The sequence below is a fragment of the Eupeodes corollae genome, chromosome 2 (genome assembly GCF_945859685.1).
Source record: "Eupeodes corollae chromosome 2, idEupCoro1.1, whole genome shotgun sequence".
NCBI lineage: Eukaryota > Metazoa > Arthropoda > Insecta > Diptera > Syrphidae > Eupeodes > Eupeodes corollae.
Window position 1 is genome coordinate 22,038,599 of NC_079148.1, and position 21,931 is coordinate 22,060,529.

At 34.7% G+C, this 21,931-nt stretch overlaps 1 protein-coding gene across 3 annotated transcripts in view; it reads right to left on the reverse strand.

Annotated features, from left to right (window-relative positions):
• The window catches only part of LOC129944419 (mannosyl-oligosaccharide alpha-1,2-mannosidase IA), a 317,254-nt gene that overhangs the window by 213,957 nt on the left and 81,366 nt on the right, over positions 1-21,931 (reverse strand). For 2 of the 3 annotated variants that reach the window (XM_056053835.1, XM_056053834.1), the window contains exon 2: positions 3,760-4,824. The exons of the other annotated variant lie outside the window; for it this stretch is intronic. In XM_056053835.1, coding sequence (XP_055909810.1) covers positions 3,760-4,425 — 666 coding nt within the window. In that variant the 5' untranslated portion in view covers positions 4,426-4,824. The remainder of the gene's footprint in view (positions 1-3,759; positions 4,825-21,931) is intronic. 3 annotated transcript variants of the gene reach the window in all.

Consider the following 21,931-nt stretch of genomic DNA (forward strand, 5'->3'; position numbering starts at 1 on the left):
ACAATTGACTTATATTTTGGGAATTGTAAAATGACGGCGGCACACTTCAAGACTATATTAGGAACAGCACTAACTCAGTTCCAGGATACTTTTGGACCGATTCCAATTATTTTTCAGCAGGACAATCTATCCACAGTCCACACTGCTGGTGTAATTAACGCATGGTTGCAAGACCAAAATATTCAACAATTATCCTGACCACCCCGCTCTCCAGATTTTAACATAATCGAAAATGTTTGAAACGCAAAGTTAATGAAGGTGGTAAGCAGTACGCAAATAAAGAGGAGCTTATTGAAGGCATTAAAGTGGCCTGGGCACAAATTTCTTTAGATCTCCTAAAATTTTTGGATGATTCCCTAAAAGATCGCGTTTTTGACGTCATTCAAAATAATGGTGGCTGTACAAAGTACTAAAATGATGTTATTAACTACATAAAATAAATAAAACTGTGTTCTTAAAAAAAAATTTTTTTTTCATTTTCACCAAAATAAACAATATTGAGGACATTCTAATGTAACAAAAAAATATACGTTTTTGCGACTACAAATAAAACCACCTCACAAAATTCCGGAAGATTTTTAAAATCACTTAATTTTTTTTTATCTCAAGTTGGAAAATAAATTATGTGTGAGGCTTTTCAAATGTTACGGACTGTATTTAATTTTTGCCAATATATTCGAGTCGTATACCAATTTTTACGAACTTTCGATAGTGATTTGTAGGTTTTTTATTTAAACCGTGACTTCTATTTTACTCGAAGTTAAAAACGTTATTCTTCGTTATATAAAGGTATTCTTAGGGTAACATCATTTTCTGTTCGTTAAATATTCGAGGTATTTGTCACCTACCTATTTTCCATGAAAAAAAAGGAAATTTATTTTATTTTTTAAAATGCCACTAACTTTGTGTCATGGCATTTATATTTGGGCCAAGCAAAATGTTTACTTTTTTTAAGCTCCTATAGTTAAAAAAAATACTATATCTTTTCAAAGCCCTTTATGCAGCTTTGGATGTTATTATCTTCTTTTTTTTTAAATAAACACACACTCAAGGGGATATTATTACCCTTATTATGCAGAGGCACAGTGTGAGCACTAGGAAGAGGAGAGAGATGTCGGTGCACATTGGTTTTGAATTCCTGAATATTGCAATGACTTGGAAAGACAGAGTGTGGTAAGGCATTCCACATTCGAGTAGTACGGCTAAAGAACGAACCTCTGTATTTAACAGTACGACCGAAGATGGGCTCGAGGGTATATTGATGAGCATTCCTAGAAGCGCGAGTATTACGGTTGAACTGTTTAAAGGGAGGAATGCAACTGTTTATTTCACTAGAGCATAAGCCGTTAAAATAACGGTAAAAGAGGGTCAGACAAAAGACCCTACGACGATCTTCAAGCGAAGTAAATGAACTTATGATGATATTATCACCAATCAATCTAAATGCTCTACGTTCAATACTATCCACGAGGCTTAAGTAAGTTGCAGGAGTACCAGCCCAGAGATGGGAGTTATACTCAAACTTTGGACGTATGTAAGTCTTGTAGATAACAGCCAGATCAGAAGGGGTGAAATATTTCTTGCATCGCCTAAGGAAACCCAAACACCTTCCGGCATTTTTGGCGACATCGCGTATGTGATCATTCCACAAGAGGTGGTTGTTGGACCCACATACCGAGAATATCGAGGTGTTCAGTCTCATTGATGCAAGTGCCATCCATGGATAATGGCAATGGGGGTATATTTCGCTTTAACGATACAAGACAGCATTGCGTTTTCGAAGCATTAAATTCCACCCTGTTTTTTAATTTCCATTGAACAATGCTGTTTAGGTCGGAATTTAATGAGCTTATTATATTTTGTCGTTGCAGTTCCACATCCGAAGAAGAGGGATGTAAGTCTGAAAACGAATATGAAAAGCTAAGAGTACTATCGTCAGCGAAACAATGTATTGGATTAGATGTTGCAGATAGGAGATCATTAATAAAAATGAGAAAGAGTGTTGGAGATAAAACAGAGCCCTGGGGCACACCAGCCTTTATTTTATGGTTTTCAGACTTGAATCCATCCAATACTACTTGTATTGAACGATCCGAAAAGTAATTACTAATCCAATGAAGCATGGGATTCGTGTCTCTATTGAAAGACTTGTGCATACAGTGTTGGTCAAAACCTTAACAACTAACTACATCCATCTTTATGTTAAATTCAATACATTATGTTTTTACTTCTAAATAGACCACAAAAGAAAATATTTTTTATAACCGTTCATTAAATAAGCCAAGTAGGACAGTCACCCTAATTTTTGTTGGACGGTTAGAAAATGGAAGAACGCAGTCTTTTCGAACGAGTTCAAATTCAATTTCAAGGGTTCCGATGGTTTTCGTCGTATTTGCAGACCAGCCTAAGAGGCAATAAATTCACGTTGCACCAAAGCTACTGTGAAACACGGAGGAGGTTACCTAATGGTGGGGGGATGTTTATCAGGGCATGGACTGGGACCGATTGGTACAGATGGTATAATAGATCGTTTTATGCTTTTAGGCTCAGTTGCCTCTCAATTGGATAATTCGGCAGGACAACGCCCAAACCTTATATTATCAGGTCCAATACGGTTAAGACGTGGTTTCAAGAAAATCGGGTTAACATGTTACAATAGCCACAGTCTCCAGGTCTCAATAGAACAGTCTCACCCCATGGAAAATCGATGGGAAATTGTAGATCGATGAATTGTAAGAACTAATTGCAAAAATAAAAAATATCAAAATAGATTTGGTTGCGAATATATCCCAAACAGCATTATAAGCAATTTAACTGACTCCATGCCTCGAAGATGTGCTATAGTGATTAAAAACAAGGGGTTTACTATCAAATACTAGCAATATTTTAGTAAGACTATAAAATATATATTAGGTGGCGCAATAGTCCGTTGAGAAATAGGGCCTAGTAACTTACAACTCTCAACCATTCCTGTGTGCGAGGGCACCTACAGTTTTTAAGCCGAATCTGAAGGGCTAATTTGAGAAAGCACTTTTTATGACAAGAATTAGTCTTGATGAATTATACAATTCCCCGCAAGAGGCAGTACCCGTGAAAAAACTTTAGATGGCATAGGCATGTATTGAACCCAAGACCTCTGGCATGACAGTCCAACGCACTAACCATCGCATTTTAGTAAGACTAAAAAAATATATACATTTTTTAAAAGCTGCTTTTATTTTGAACAGTCTAATATTAAACTGATTGTAGTAATTGTACTCTATTTAATAAACTATTACAAAAACAATTAAATATTTTATTTTAACTTCGAAACTGTAAATATTTATTTAAATTTTAAAACCAAAAATAAACAATAACTGAATTCTAAAATTGTTTTTTAATTATTTCAAAATCGAGGCAATTAAAGTTGCTTTTGTTTTGACCAACACTGTTTCTGAATATTGCAAGTAAATGCTAAAAAATGGTTATGTCTGCAAATACCAAATACAAATGCGTCTATTTCTATTTTAACGCTCGTAAACAAATTTATATCTCATAAAAATAACATTCATTCCATTCTTAGCGTTTATTTTAAAATATTTCTAAGAAAAATCGTTATTTATTTGCTAAAAAGTAATTCTTTGCTATTGATAATAAAAAAAACACAACTCTAGAAGTTTATTACAAACCAACAAAAATAAAAATCAAATATTTCACACCTTCCATTTAAAAAAAGTAAATAATGAAGTAAAAATGTTAACAAGAAGTGTGAAAATTTACCTTTTTAACAACTTCTCGCTTTTCGAAATCAATCATTGCTGGATTACGATCGGATATATCCAACTGATTTTCCCGCGCTATTCTAGCTCTGTTCGACAACACAGCTGCCACAATTTCACCAACTTCTTCTTCTGCTACCATTGGCGTTGCTTCTGCTTCTGTCTTTTGTGTTTCACTCTCACTAAATAATGATGAAGACGGCGATGAAACTGACGCTGACGATAACGATGACAGCAATAAAGATGGAGATGCCGAAGCATCCGCCATTATCATACCACCACCACCATTCGCATTAGTATTCGAATTCGAATTTGCATTTGAACTCAAAACAATCGAATCGATATTCCCGCCACCAATGGCGGCCGCATTTATCGGTCCATCATTCGATTCACTGTAATTCCTTAAACCGATTTCGATAACAATTTTATTGCGATTTAAATTTTTCGGATGATTTGTCGCTAGCAAATTATAATCCCGTCCCTGATTGTTGTGGTGATGGGCGCTAGCACTCACCGAATCACTAGCCACCTTCTCACGAAGCTTAATTATATTCGATATGTTGAGACTGTTTGTCAAAGTGATGCCAGTGATAAAGACAAGGACTATTGTTATCGTTATACCAATGACAAGCAGAGTTGGCATACGACAACATTTCGTACTGCACATCGTTGACGTTTCCCACAGCAATAGTGCTTGCGGCCGATGCGATGGCAGAGATGTTACAATTTTTGTTTTCGGTTATTTTAATTTTGTCGTTGATTTTTTTTATTTTGTATGTTTCACAGAATCCAAAATAATGGAAGGCACTTTATCTTTTTGTTGAAGGTTTTTTTTTTGGATTTTATATTTTTTTAGTGAATAAATCTTGAGCACTGTTGTTTGGGAGAGACGCGTACATTTGGTTTGTTAGCGCAAGTAGGTCGGTTTACAAAGAGTGAATGTGCGGCGGCGTTGTTATACGACACAATTCAGAGAGGAAACCGAAACGATATGAATGTCAGTTGATTACAGAGATTTTTGTTTTTGGTTTGTTCTTTATTTTTATTTGATTCTATCTTTTTATACCTGTGTGGAAAGAGGATATATGTATTTTTTACATTTTTTGAATTTGAATAGAACAAGAGAGCTTTTGCGTCACATGAATTGATTGCGAATGTGACAGCAGCAGCGTTGAATGCGTAAAATAAAACGGAAAAACAATTGACATTTTACTGGAGTCTGTGTTTTTTTTGGTGACTAAGCTGTCACATGCGTTTTCCTTTTTATTTTATGTTTTGGGAGGGGTGGGATAAAGGGGGAGGGAAAATTCTTTGCAATTTTGTCATTTTTTTGTTGTTTCTCATCCGTTAGTATTTGTTGTGCTGATGAACGACGACGAGAGCAGAGTAACTTAATCCGGAAGTTATTTTGTGGTATGATATCTACTTAAGTATGCTGGAGGAATTAGGTCGGTCGCATATGGGTTTGAATAGGAAATGAAGCCCAGATTTACACAAAAATAAAAACACAAATTCGAGGAATATAATCATAGGAGGTATATTATTTTCAACACACGTGGGTAAACAAAACCAAGTACACATACCTAGATACCATCAATGTCATTTTATCTGGTTAATTTAAAATACAAAAACAAATAAAAAACAAAACACAAAAATAATAAAATATTTATAAACAGAGGGATTTATTTACTCGCAGAGCTCGAAAGTGCGATTGTGGCCCTTTTATAATTCGTAATTTATTTTTATCTCATCAAAGAGTTGATTGATGTCCGTTTTTTTATTTTTACTCCTTTTTTTTGGACTTTGGAATTGTTTTTTGTTGATTTGGTGGAATTCATCATCATCATGATTGTTTAAATCACTAAGCGAAACAAAACAGCGATTTAAATAATTTAATCCTTGAAAATGAATCCCTTTTAATCGGTTAATTTTTTTTTCACTTAACTTGGGTATCTACTATAAAATAATACGATTGTTTGTTAAGCTTAGGGATTGATTTAATTATTTAAAACAATACAAAAAAAGAACAAAAGGTTGACTAATGACAGAGAGTTAGGATGAATAAGTGTGGACATATGTAAATATTAAGTTGGAAATAAAAACCCTTTAATTGTCACCAGGAGAGACGATTTTTATACGAAGAAGAATATAAGGGAAATTGAAACAGTTAAAGGGTATTTTTGTCTTATTTTATATTCAATTGGTTAGTGTTGAATAAAAATAACTCTTTCAACTTGAAAACGTGTTCATTAGAATACAAACTTGTGCTTTAAGGGATAAGGTAATGTACTGATCAAAAATATTGCTCTAATAGAAACAAATATCAATGAAGACAGAAAAATAGAAATATACATGCGTTAAAAATTATTTTAAAAAAGATAGAGCTCAGGTTCTGGAAAACCAACGATTTCAGTTTTTAAAAAAGATCAAACAATTTTTCGGAGATATATTTTAACTATTTTTTCGCACATTTCCGTTGGTATCTCGGCTATAATTTGGGCAATACCGGGTTTTATTGTGTTTTTAGTTTAAAGAATTTGAGGGGAAGAACAGTTTTTTGCGTATCATCACCGGAAAAAAACCTAAGGGTTTTAAACCACCCTATTAAACTGGAAACTAAATATTGAAGTACGGGTTAAGAAGGCATGTGTTGCCTTCTACGCCTGCAGCAAAACTTTCGGCAAAAAGTGGGGACTTCAGTCAAAGATGATCTTAACATATGGGTCGATTGTGTGGTGGCCTGCTCTTAGCAAAGCCTATAATATTGATAAGCTAAAGAAGGTTCGGAGAACAGCTTGCATTAGCACCACAGGGGCCATGCGTACTTGCCCAACGGACGCCTTAAACGTTATTTTGGATCTTCTACCAATCGGCCTTTTTATTAAATATGTACATAGTTTCCTGCAGCGCTATTAGGCTGAAGAAATCAAACAGCTGGCTGTCAAAACCCTATGGTCACAGCAACACAACAAAATTGATTCCCTCAGATATTATCTCGGTAGACACTGACTACTGCACTCCTACTTTGAGCCATAGTAAGGGTTTTAACGTTATTTTCCCATCCAGAGAAAATTGGAAGGATGACATCGTGTCGATAGGATTCGACACAACCATCTTTACTGATGGTTCTAAGATGGAGTGCGGAGTTGGTTCTGGGATCTTTTCTGAGTCCCTAAATGTACCTAAATCCTTTAGGCTTCCTGACTTTGCTAGCGTTTTTCAGGCTGTACTGCTGGTAATAACGGAGGCATCTAAGATACTAAAACAAAGCCCAAACCAAAACCTAAATGCGGCTATCTTCACAGACAGTCAGGCAGCTGTCAAAGCCATTAACTCGGCCACATCCTCATCTAAATTGGTCCAGCAATGTCGAGATGAGCTTGCAAGCCTGAATATTTACCTCGGCGTCATCCTGATATGGGTTCCGGGCCATAGTGATATCGTGGAAAATGAACGGACTGACGAGCTAGCCAGGCAAGGATCGACCCTTCATAGCTCGCTTGCAGAAATGGTTATCATTCCTCTTGGTGCTATGAAGGGTAAAATCTTTTCTATCTACCAAACTGAATCAAACCGAAGGTGGAGCAATTTACCCAACTGCATTATATTTAGGAAGATATGGCCCACCTATAACAAAACCCGTACAAACGACGCACTACAGCGGTAATTGGATCTCAGGCTAGGTTGCCTTGAGATCGCCATTTTTACCCTAAACCACATGATTTCAGTGTCAATTAACGTCAAAAGAATACCAGGAAAATACTCATGGAAAAGATTCAGGACGCCCGCCAGTTTTGTGTAGCTTGTCGCGCACGTCTTGTAGGTACCATATATCGTCCAAGTCAGGGTCTTCAATCGCAGGCAAAGAAAATGTAGTAATTCGACCATATCGCTCCGTGACCATCTGCCTATTGGTATCTTTAAAGAAATACTGCCAAATGCCACTTTGTATTGATGCAACGATACCTTTGCAACTGACTTGAAAAATCAGGAACATTTATCGTAAATGACAAAAATTCATCTAATATGTTTGCATTTGAAATGACTGTTGAGATTGACAGTCCTTAGTGTACTAGCGTACAGTCCTCAAATATCAGCGCTAACAAATTGAAACCACGAAATTATTGCAATTTTTCTTTAGTGTTTGTATAACTTTATTAAAACGTTCGAAACTTTGAGGAGGAAGTATTTCGAAGAGATCTAAAGAGCTATCGTTTCGTAACTGAAGTAGAAGCGAATTAAAATCAATGACGATGAGAAAATAAATGATTCGGATATAAGTTAATAGATGCCCAAATAAACACCCAACAAGAGTGTCAATTATTCATATTTAACTAGGGTTCCTCAAGGCTGTCATTTAGGACCTCTATTTTCAATAACTCGAAGATTTAAGATTTTTTGTTTGTTTTTTTTTTCTACAAAAGGTATGTATCCAGAGAGGAAAAAACAATTTTCAAATTTCCAATTAAATCATTTGGCGTTTTATTTCCATGGTCTTCAATCACCAGCCAAGAAAAGTTATCAGTCTTTATGAATTGACGGTAACCGTCTGCTCATCTTTTAGTAAATCCGACGAAATGTCACTTTGTATGGATTCAACAACAAAAATCGGTATTTTTTTCGAATAGGATTCTTTTTTTCAGCTGGCTTCAATTGTTGCAAATATTGGGATATTGAAATAGAAGCAATATTTTCGACTAAGCCTGCATAACGATGATCTTCTGCCCTTACTACTTCATTAACGCTTCTACTTCCTTTAAATTTCTTCACAATTTTAAGGATTCTTTGCTATTGTTGTCCTATTGTCCATTACAGCAACTATAAACAACGCGTAATGCATAAAATCGAATGTTTCAATAACCACTTTTATAATAAGTTTTAATAACTAAAACAACTATTAAATTACCAAGCAATTTGCTATCGTAAATGGAAAAAAAAGTCATCTTCTTTGTTGACATTGAAAATGACAGCTGAAATTAAAACCAATGTAATTTTTCTTAAGAGCTTGTATAACTTTCCTACGAAGTTTAAAACATTCAGGAACAAGTATTTCGAAGAAGTATTAAGAGTTTGGATTTTGTACCTAAAAAGAACCCAATTTAAATAAATGACGATAAGAAAATAAATGATTCCCAAAGTAGTTTAAAGAAGCACAAATATTAACTCAAAAAGGAATTAAATTTTTCATATTTGACTAGAGTTCCACAGGGCAACCATTTAGGACCTCTACTTTTTATTACTCGTACATTTAAGTTTTTTTGTTTGTTCTTTTTTTTAGACACATGGTTTTTAATCTAACAAAAAGGATTATAACTCTCAACCATTCCTGTGTGCGAAAACTTTTTGTCAGGGGTGAAGGGGACCTACAGTCTTACGCTAATTTAGGCCAATTTAAGAAAGCATTGTTTATGACAAAAATTATGTTTGAAGAATTTGTCAATTTCTCGCAAGAGGCAGTACCCGTGCAAAAAACTTAAGATGGCACAGGCAGGGACTAAATCCAAAAACTCTGTCATGAAAGTCCTACTCACTAACCATCACGCCACGGGTACTACTGGTTTTTAATCTGACAATACTTTCTTCGAAGTTGGTCTCTTTTGAACAACAGTTGAAAATCGTGCAAGTTTATTACCAATATAATAGATCGTGAACCGATACAGCCAACGAAACAATAAAATAATTGAAGGAAACTTTTGGTGTAGCATGGCCTAAAAATTCGTGCGATTTATCGCTGCTAGACTATTTTTCGTAGGAATATGTAAAGTTGCTTGTCTACGCAAATAAGCCTGGGGCCATTGACGCTTTGAAAGAAGAAACGCATTAGAGCTTACATAAGGCCTTAATTTATGTCAAAATTAGTGGAACTTTTGGTGAGCGCATTACCTCGCATCGCGGACCTATAGCGTGGCTTAAAAATTCGTGCGGATTAATCACTGCTACACTATTTTTTGTCGAAATACGTAAAGTTACTTGTCTTCGGATATAAGCCTGAGGCCATTGACGCCTTGAAAGAAGAAACGCATTAGCGCTGACATAAGGCCTCAATTTCTGTCAAAATTAGTGGAAACTTGGCCATCTTGGCTAGAATTTGATCAAGCCCGCTGCACCACTTTTTTTAAATTATGAAGCTAAATTCTTGGCCAGAACAATTACTAGCCCTATTCTAGTATCGTAAAATTCTCTGACTTATACAATTTTTTTTTATTTTACATTTTAATGATACAAAGTTCGCATAAATCGGTTGCAACTCCGGAAAATTTGTTCAACAAACAGTTAAAAAGAGAAAAATTAAAGTGATATTTCTTGAATTGCTAATATTTCTTAAAATTCGGAGAAAATTAAGTTTCGATCGGATATTGTGATAAGAATGTGTTTTATTTTTTCTTAAAAACCACACGTCTAAAAAAAAACATTCAAAAGGCTCTAATATCCTTGATGTATGTATTCATACCGAACAATAATTGGTTTTCAAAAGTCCAATTAAATCATTTGTCGAATTATTTCTTGGAACTGCAAGTTTTAATAATATCACAAAAGTTATTCTCAATGCTAAATGAACATTTTATCAGATTGTTCTTAACTCAATTTTATAAAAGCGATGAAAACAAACAAACTCATAAAAATGAGCTCATAGTATGGCAATGAACTAAACCAAGAATAAACTAGGTATAACCCTATTATCTTCTTTTAATTAAACCACAAATCTTTTGTTTTAACTCCTTGTAAGGATTACTGTACTCTCTGTACAAGGTGCATACATTATTTATACTTGACAATTCATTTAGGTTAAGTAGGTCAAACTGTTAAATTATTTATATTCTTTTTTCCTTTTATTTTGTTTTATTTGACTTTATCAAAGGAATTTATGTAAATTCAAGCTTACATTCGTTACGAATATGTGTATAGAAATAGTTAGTTCTATTAATTAAAAGAAATAATTGCATTTGAATGCGCTATTCTTGGATGGGTGAGATAGGAAGTTATAAGTAGATAATTATTATTCTCAAAGACTTGCTTCATATGTATGCGATCACGCATAGTATAAGACTTATGTGTATAAAAGGCACATCAAAGTTCATTGGATAATAAGTTTGTATATTACTTAAGTGAAATGTAGTTTAGCATAATAATAAGCTTTTAATGGATCCAACTAACAAGGTGCATAATAAGCTTCTGTTTAAATTTGAACTACAAACCCATGTCAATAGGTCAAGTATAAAAATACTTGGGCAAGAAATGGCGTAAACTTCTTTATGGAAGTATCAAGATACATTTCTCACGATGAACAAGTGATATAAAACAAATGTTATTTATAGAACTATTAATTGGTGACTGGTACTCTTAGGCAAAGTTTGCTGATCGAAATGAATGTGCACTTTGCTTTCTACAGGTTGTAGTAAAATGTCACTTTCATCCATGATAAGAAGCTTAACTTAAGATTCTTCAATTACAAATTTAAGTTTACAAGTGTATTCAATGGTGATTACAACTTACAAGTGTTTAAATCAAAGTTCAAATGATTGATTGATTTATTATAACAAGCTTACAGCATCGTGATCTTTTATATCAGTAAAAAATAACATAACACCGGAAGTGATAAATGGTATAACAAATTTTCTATGATCACTGTTTATGCGTTATGCAATTTATTTTATTCATTAAGGCCACACACTTTTTATTCGTGGTACAAGTGGGCACCTATAAACGTTATATCAAAGTTGTTAGAACATGCAAAACTATGAAATAAGTTTTAACAAGTCGTCTCGGCGTCATGTTTTATTATTATTAAAACCATTATAATTTATTATGCAATAGAAAAGAAAAACTAATGACAGTAATTTGCTATGACAATATAATCACAATTTTCAATTGAATCGTGTGCGGTAAATATTATTACAATACAATATTAGATTTTCACAAAACAACACGGGATCGCAATCACAGCCAATTCAAATTAAATGTTACCTTAAATTTGAAATTTTCAAAGCAATTTAAGAATATTTTTGTTGATATTATTACAACTTAACAAGTCATTAGATCAAAATTAAATGAAAAATGGAACTAAAATAAGGATATCGTGATTTTAATAAAACTCGTACAATAAAGAAAATAATACACAAAATTTTAGTCAAGTGGTCACTAAAGCTGGGTCCAATACATTCCAGCTAAGAGGCCTAATTTTCGACAATATCTGCAGCATTTGGGCAGTATGTTTTTTTTTTACAAAGGTGTCAAACTGCTCGGGCTTATCTGCATAAACAAGAAACGACACATAACCGCATAAAAAATAGACGAGTGGTAATAAATCGCAAGATTTTGCAGGTGACTTCGCAGACCCACGACATGCAAAATTTTCAGAAGTAAGTCTATTCATAATGAAATGGCAAACCGAACTGAGGACAAATCAAGTGACAGCTGTCAAAAAGAACAACTCAGAAAAAAGTATTGAGAGATTGAACACCATATGTTTTAAAAATAAAATGCACGAACCTGCTCCTTTATGCAGAGTCTATTTAAAAAAGTAGCTATATAAGATTTAAAAATATACCTGTAAAATAAGTTTGTCCTTAAAGATATAAATGCCATTTAATTTGTCAAAATAACTCCATTTTTAAGGCTCTCCATAAGGTCTCAAAACCAAGAGAATTTTCCGTAGACCATGCGAATTGTATTCTATTCAATATTAATTTATAATTTGTTCAAATCTTAAAATTTGATTATAATAAAAATATGAAATACTCGGAAAATATTATGTTAAGGGAATGGTTTGTGTATTTGAATGAACTTATCGAATACACAACATTTTTTGTCGGTAAGCTAGTTTCATCCCAAGACACAACTCATCCTAGGACAACTCATTCCGGAAATGAAAAATATTTGCAAGCATACTTAAAGAAAACAATTGTTTGTGTATTCAATTTTCATATTTGGAGAGCTTTATTTAAATTTCATATTAGAAGAACCAGGATGGAAAATAAATTATCTGAAGATAAGAAAGAGGCAGAACATGTTTGTTTGAATTGTAAAGCGATCGCCTATTGGTTGTGTAGTTAGGTAGGTGTATAATAGGAATAAAGAATAGTTCATTGGCGCGCTCAGATTTATGCAGATAGATAGATATAGACATTTTAATGATGATAATGAAGGAATGTCATTGGTGGGTAGAAGGTACTTACTAGAATCCAATCACACTCCTTTTCTACAAGTTTTTAGCGCAAACATGGAGTTATTCGAAGGGTTTCATTTTTAATACCACGCTACATATGCAGCTGTCATTTTTGAAGCTCTTTATTTTGATAACAAACAATTGCAAGATCTGCTATTCGCCTGACAGGTCGTAGCAGTGGATTAACAGTAACAATAAGTATTTAGAATCAATTCCAAAGCACACAGTATACACCATCTCATAACTGCAATTTGACAGAAACTTCAAGACTTCTATACTTTCCAGATATTTCTGAGAGGATAGGGCTTGCCTGGAAGACGAGTTATCCAGTTTTATACAGATGGATCAAAAACAAAAGGAGGGGTTTGTGGAGGTTTGTACTCTGAACGTCAGAAATTTAATCTCTATTTCCGCCTTTGCAATGATTGTAGCATGTTCTAGGAGGAACTTTTTGCGATAAAAGAAGTCTTCTCCTGGCTCAAAGAAAACTTCATATCAACATCTGATATCCGTATTTTCTCAGATAGTCAGGTCTCTATCAAATCTCCGGTGCTTAGTATCTCTAAGCCGATCGCATATAAGCTCGATAATCGGTGTCATAACCGGACATTGTCTAATAGCAAACTACGTCACACAGCTAAGCGTATTTTCAAATGACTTTTGCAGAAGCTGTATGGATGATAAAGAGGACAAAGCAGTCCTTAGACAATTATTCTGTAACGATCTTAACGATCTCAATCATATTAACATAATCAGCCTCTCATGTTTCGTAAGGGACGCAAACTGGTTTCATTGAGCTTAGAAGAAAGCCCGAAGATTCATGTGGTATCACAATGGGATATTAAACTGGTCTAGGTGTGTCCTATTCCATCACGTACAGCCACTTTAACCTTACCAAACCAAGTGTGCAAATAATGAAATCAAAGAACTGAGGTTGGTCGATTTACAGCAAGGAATTGTCACACTTAGAGCTTTGAAAATCCAAGTTTGATAGTATTTAAGCCTCTAAATTTTCAATGTGCTAATGTTTGGTACGGTTTTCGGGCCTTATTTATGGTGGTTTATGACAACTGATTTGTTATGGCAGGAAGTGAAAGATGTTTAATGAATGCTAAACAGGATTGCAACAAAACATTAGCAATGTTGGTAAAAGTTTTCTGACCGTAAAAGAGAAGTTCATTCCTCTTTAGAATATAAAATAAACCATCATTGATTGTTTGAAAAATACGCACTCTCTTATTTAAAAACCCAGTATAACATAATCAAAACATTTTAAGAACAAAAAAATTGCGTATACACCCAAGTGTACCAAAATACGTTTAAAGTCGTTTTTCAATTGATAGCAATACGGGGTGATTCGCGTTTTTAAAACTCAAGCTTGTCATTGGGTTAATTTAACTGTGAGTGAGTATTTTCATTTATAAATAGGTATTTTTTTAGTGGCTCTACCACACTATACCTTCCAAAACATCGGATTAATCCGATTTATTTCTAAATTCGTTGAACTCAACCTCCACCTGTACATAAATACAAACGAAAGTGCAGCTTTAGAAAATAAAAACAGAAAAAAGGTTAGAAATTGCAACAGATTAAGATTGTTTCAATGGGTTTTCAAAGCTAAAATTGAGTTAGAGAAGTTGAATGTGCATACGAAGTATTCATTCTTTGATGTTTCTTATTTGATTTCAATACCTAACAACCTAATGACGGTTGATTAAATGCCAACTATCGTTTGACTTTTAAAAAGAAAACCAATTGAAAGTTCAAAGTTTTATTAAAGAAATAAAAGAAATCATGATTCATACAAAACAAAAAATAAAAGAGACGTTCCATCCAACTCAAATAGAACTAAATCTTTACACTATAAAGTTGCAACTTTTGTAAACTAATTCTTTACTCGTCGTCGTTGTCGTTCTCGTAGCACTTCAAAGGCAAAATGTTCAACACTTTCTTATTCCACAACTGAGGACGTTTTAGAGTCAAAACATTAAACATTCTCTTTTTTGCACAACTGTTTCAAGCATCTTTTATAACTATTATTAATAATAGTTTTGTCTGTGTTTTTAAATATTTCTTCAGAACTTATTTTTGAACAAACATCAAACAGTGCTGATCTCTATCATTGTTTTGCGGAGCGGAAAAATAATAATAACAATAATAAGCAGCCAGTCATTTGAATATCGCAGCATCAAATAGCACCCTAACTACATCACAATATTCTCTTTGTACTTGAGAGAGTAAATTTTTATTTCCGGCTTTCAAATCACGCCTCGTTCCGCGTCGTCACGTCGTCAGTAAAGCCGCCAGCTGCCAACAGTCGCTGTCAACAACGAGTCTTTGTTATGCCGCTAAAGCTGCTGACTGCTGCTACTACGAATGTATATAAGTTACGATCTAGACACTGCAATGACAATCACTATACTGTCTATTTTAAACTATCAAAAGCAATTTGCAATTTGTCAAATTTCATACAAACCATATACTGCTGAATAAGAGCGATAATCATACCTAAATCATGCAATATTGCAGCAGTTGCAACTTCCAATTGTCAATTTTATTTCAAAACTAAAAGGGGTGTACCTAAACCAAACCCTTCTACAATGTATATTTCCGATTGCCTTGCCGCTCCGGAAAAAATGCTTCCCAATAACATAAAGACGGAGCATTGTAGATTGTCGAACGTGTCAAGATTATCTGATTAGTTGCTTCGGTTTTGGATTTGGGTTGGTTTTGAGGATTGAAATATTCTTTATACCAACATCATAGAGTTTTATCAATCTAACACGACAACGATGGCTGACTGTGTTTGCCTTTAAAATGAACCAACATCATCAGCCGGCAGCACAACTTCCGTTCGGAATTGTCTGCATTATGGAGAAAATACTAAGCGATTCCGTTTAGGAAATTCGAATAACGAGCTACAGTGATGTTCAAAAAAAATAAATTCGAACAAAACAGGTAAAAGGGTGTTTTTGTAGCTGCATGAGAAGTGTTTATGGTCGTATCGAAGTGTTACACTTTCCATCTATCACCCCTAAGCTGAGACAATAAGTATTTTTCTTTTGAAGCACGTCGAGTACGCTCTGAACAGTGTCTTATCAGAGCTCAATGATTTCTCTATGAAACACAATAGGGTTGCCGTGTGCTGAACTAGCTTAAAAATTGTGGAAAAGCTCAAAATCGGAATAGCTCAAATAGTAGCCTAACTTTAAGCAACAAATTTGAAAGCTTCAATTATTGTAGCTCAATTATGATTGTGCTTCAAACTAAATTTTCCAGTCAACTTTAGTAAAAAAAATATTCCAAATTCAGAAAAATAGCCCAATCTGTCAAACCTGCCTATCACTAAAATTCATATTGCTGATATACAAGAAGAAAGTAGTACAACAGGTGCGAACAGAACTTGCTCAATATCCCAATTTAATAATTGTGGCAACGCCCAAAATCGGAATAGCCCAAATAATAGCCTTATATTGAGCAACAAATTTGCAAGCTTCAATTAATTAATTATTCAGATTTAGATTTGGGCTACTTGTAGCTCAATTATGATTGCGCTTCAACTTTGGAAAAAAATATTCCAAATTCAGATAATTAGCCCAATCTGCCAGTCTACTGTTAAAATCTGTATAGCTAATATACAAAGACAAAAATGGAACAACTGCTACCACCACAACAAGCTTAATATCCCTATTTAAAAATTAAAAAAATTGTAGCCCAAATAATAGCCCAATTTCAATTTAAATAAAATCTAATAGCTTCGATTAAAATTTATTCAGGTTTGTATTTGGGCTAATTATAACTTTCATAGTTGAGGACAAAAATAGCCCAAGCTTCGAAAAATAGCACAAGCTCCGAAAAATAGCCCAATTTGGCATTGAGCCTCAAACACACTAGAGAACTGAACTGTCAAAAGTTTAAGAATTTGTCATCTGTTTTCTACAGAACACAATAAACTTGAAGTTAGCAGCGTTCTGCTTTCTAATCCTATTAGCTCAGTCCTTTTATTCATAGCTCATAGGGGCGCTCTGAGCTCTGATGAGGCTGAGCTAATTAAGAAATACAATTCTTTTTTTTTTTGACAGCTCATTCCCCTGCTTTTAATTCGCAGTCACTTATAACTGGAAATTTCATATATGGAGGTGAAATGTCAATTAGAAAACTGTCTTGTGCCTTTAGTTAGATTGGGTACTAGCACTAATCTCGTTTACAATTCCAATTACAGTTTTCCTCACTTCCCTATTCACTCCTTTAATACAAGTTATCTACTTTACTTTAGCAAAGTGTAAAATGGACGGGTATTAAGCCGGCCGATTATTTTCTAGTTTGCTGCTGGGGACAGGGAAAGTTTTCCAACCGTTTATTCCGGAGTTACATTTTTCTAGGCCTTCACGGACATTGCTTCTTGCTAATACACAAAGCTTGCTGCCAGGGGAACAAAGAAATATTAGCCCCGTTTATTCCGATGTCCACTTTTTCTAAGTATTCAAGGTTCGACGGACAAGGCTTAGGCATGTTGCTGTTAGGGACAGTGAACGTTCCGATATTCCTTCTGCAAGTACTCCGGAAAAGCTTGTCGTCGCGGATAGTGTCCCGATTACAATTCCTTAATCTCTGTTAGAGACTTGTCTTTATATCCGTATTTTAAACTAGTGTTATCATAATTCTAAGAACTTAACAGTTACAAGAAGTTGATTACAATCTGAGTCTGAAGCCTCTAAACTGTTTGTTTTAATTTAATAAATATGTTTTAAAACCATGAAAAATGAATATAAAAATAAACCAGCATGGTGTTCAAATATGCGTTTCGTCCCCATATAATGGTTGGGCTCATCAGAAGATGACCATTACACCTTGTCTTGAAGCATATTTTCTCGAATAAATCGAGAATCCATATAATATGAGCTACATAGAGCTACTGTGAATTATATGGTTGCTACACGTCTCCAGAGAAGACGTTTGTTTCTTTGGGAATGTCCTGCAGCGACGAAGATTCTACCTCAGCCTTCTACAAAAAAGCATCACAGTTTGACAGTTGGGATGTCAAACTATGTTGACACTTTTGTTCTGCAAGATTAGAAAATACATCATGAACTGTTTAACACTAGAATAACGCATCCAAATTGTAAAAATGGTCTTGGAAAAAAAGAAAATTAGTGGCAAATTGGACCGATCAAAATATATTAAAAAAATAAATGACAAATATTTGTATGGTATTACTTAAAGTTCTAAACCTCATTAAAAAAAAATATAACATCATAGCTTTCAAAAAATTTAAGGATAAGGAAATAGGAATGTTTCCACACAATAGAAAGTTTTTTGAGATAAATCATTGACTCTTTTCCGCACTCTCAAAAACTACTTAAACAAATTTGATTAAATTTTTTTTTTTTTTTGAAAAGTCAATCAAAACAGGAAAACAATAAAAGTTTATAAACATTCTTTTGCAAACAACACTGTATTAGGTATATCGATAATGGTACAAGGTCAGTTAGCCTTGTGGCGTCTGTTGTCGTTGTCTTCTTCGTCATCGTCGATGCGATGCGATGGGCAGTAAAAGAGGAAGAACAAGGATATGTTCTGCTGTCATAATTAAGTCTAAACAAAAAAACAACAAAATACAAAAACAAGGAAAAAATAGTATAGGTATAGAATTTGCAGCATCGTTCCTGCTGATGATGATGATGATGATGCGGTAGCTTTAGAACTATGCATCCATCCTAATTAAGACTGAGAACATAGGCTTCAGCTACTGCTGCTGCTTCTGCTTTTGCTTCGGCTTCTATATGGTGAAGGTTGCCTTATTGTGGCCTCTCTGATGGCTGGCTATGGGTTGTGATATGATATTGTACATAAGTTTATGTGCACGTGCTAGTTCCTGGGTTGTTCTTCTACTGATACTGGTACTAGGTACCTGCGTAAATTATGCTTTTGTTGGAATTTACAACTAGGAATTCATGTCGTAGTCATCGTCATTTTCATCCTCATCCTCATCCTCGTCCTTGTCGTAGTTGTAGTCGTTTTTTTTTTTGTGGTGGTTTCTGATAGGGTTAATGAGGGAGGAAATACTTTTTAGCATCACTATATACCCATCAGTTTTATGTTGTTTGGAACGAGCTACGACGACGACATACAGAAAATGAATAGAAACTTTATGATTATTATTCATCATCATCAAGGTGAATGACAAAATAAACAACCATCCAGCAACAACTACAACAACAAGACAAAAAAGTGTCAAAACAAAATTTTGAGGACACTTTAACGAGCTTTTGATGTTGGGCTCGGATTAGGTTTTAATTTTTTTCTTTTTAATTTAAAAGGTGTGACTGTGACCAGTGATAAAATTTCAAAATATTCATATGTATATGTACATTCGTAGCAACATTATAAGTACCCTTGTATTTATAATCTAGCTATCATCAGGGATGCGTTATAATTACTTCAAAGCAAAGGATTTTATTTTGTGTCGATGTATAGAGGAGAGTGTTAGATGGTTTTAAAATGAGCTTAAAGGATCGTTTAAATGACATAACAAGAAACACACACAAAATACAGATAATTAAACTATAACGCTTTTTCTGAAATACTTTAAAATAATTATAAAAGAGTTAAAAACACTTAATAACAATTTTCAACCAAAGTGAAGAGCCAATAATGTAAAAGTTAGAAAACTGTTAAGTATTACACCTTAAGACCAAATTACTTCAAATGAGGGATTCGGAATATTAGCACTTTATGTTGGATATCGATCAAGTCTTTTCTCTGATTTTTCAATTCGTACAACAAAGCTGCTGGAGCGGATGGCATCGCTGCCGAATTATTTGAAGAAGCAGGCGATAACTTGGTAAATATGTACGAAAATATGGTCAGAAGTAAGCAATCGATGAGGAAAATCAAAACTTGCGACAACTTCAGAGGAATGAGTCTCCCTAACATAGCCTGAAAGATCCTTTATGCAGCATTATGTGAGTACCTGGGACCGTCTGTTAACAACCTGAGAGGAACATATCAGTGTAGCCAGAAAAGTCCACCCACCATTGACCAAATATTCACATTACCGTAGAACTTGGAAAAAACCTATCAACTTCAAATCTATACAGAGTAACCAATGTCTAGTTTCTGGCATCCTAGTCAAACTAGTCCGTTTGTGCAGAATGACTATGGGAAATGCAACCAGCTCTATCAAGGTTGGAAAAGATCTCACCAAAGCTTTTTATGTTAAAAAAGGATTTAGGCAAGATGAGGCACTTTTATACAACTTCTTCAACATCGTTCTTGAAAGAATTGTGAAAAACTCAATCGTCGACACTAGAGGCAAAATTTTTCAAAGGTTTGTCTAGTTACTCAAATACTCCAATGACATAATTGGAAAATCAAAAGTAATGCCAAAGGCGTGTTTTTAAGCATTACGACGAAAGAGGAGACGATGGGTTTATTGGTAAATGAGGCCAAGACCAATCATATGCTGTCATCCAGAAAGGACATTGGAAGTCTTGGACAAAATTTCCAAATGGACAGCTATAACTAGGCGGCACTATAAATTCAGTAAATGGCACAAGCACAGAAATCAAACGAATAACAACTCTTGCAAATCGGTGTTTGATTCGAGCAACTAAAGTCACCATATATAAGATACTCATCATGGTTCGCAGATATGGCTATGAGGTATAGACCGTGTCAAGGCAAGATGTGAAAGTCTAAAGATTATTGAAGACAAAAATTCTTTGTGTGGTTTTTAGTCCTGTCTGTCGTTTTTATTCCAAAAGCTGGAAAATCCAGCCACGTTAACCCTAAGGACCTAAGACCCATCAGCTTATCATCATTCCTTCTCAAAACTTTTGAACGTTTGATCAACATTAACTTAAGGGCAAGTATTGATAAGTCCCTCCTTTCAAAGGCTCAACACGCCTACAACAAAGGGAAATCAGTTGAAACGGCTATACACAGTATAGTACGTACAATCGAAGTTAGTTGCCTTCTTAGATATAGAAGGTGCATTTAACAATGTCGAAAAATCTGCAATTGCACGTGTATTGTCATCTCTGAAGGTAGATAAGTCGATCAGCGAATTGATTAATCAGATGCTGATAAGCAGGATTATCAATTCAAAACTGGGCGATTTTACTGCACAAAGGCGTGTCAGCAGAGGTACGCCACAAGGTGGTGTCCTATCCCCTCTATATTATAGTAAATACTTGGGTCTCATTTTGGATAAGAAATTAAGTTGGAAACCTAATATTTATGAGAGAATAAACAAGGCCACAGTAGCCCTGTTCTCCTGTAAAAAGGCCATTGTTAATAAATGGGGACTACAGCCCCGCATTACACACTGGCTATATATCTCGGTCATAAGGCCTTTCCTTACCTAGGGAGTAGCGGTATGGTGGACGGCGCTAAATATAGCGACCAATCGCGATAAACTCAGCAAATTCCAACAAACAGCCTGCCTGTGTATGGGAAGAGCAATTCGATCTACCCCCTCTGCCTCACTTCATGTTCTGTTCTATCCAATAACGCAGGACATTTTCAGCAAACAAATGGCTGCTAATACAGCCATACGGCTTCAAGCCTCCTCTCTGTGGATCAATAATGGAATTGGCCACACCACTATTTTGAACTCGTTCGGAACTATAAACGGTAATATTGACTACACCATACCCCATCCTCAGTTTAATAACTATAGCTTCAAAGTGACTATACCTCCCAGGTCTTCTTGGGAGAATACATAATTTTTGAACGATGATCCTATAAACTTTTATACAGACGGATCAAAAACGGAGGATTTGGTTGGTGGAGGCGTATACTCAGATAGACTAAACTTAAGTCTCTCCTTTCGTCTACCCGATCATTGTAGCGTGTTCCAAGCTGAGATCCTGGCTATAAAAGAAGTCCTATCATGGCTTAGAGAAAACGTTATATCAACTAACGATACACGCATCTTCTCGGATAGCCAAGCTGCGTTAAAGTCCCTAGAATCTGTCTCCACTAACTCACTAACAGCCCTAAA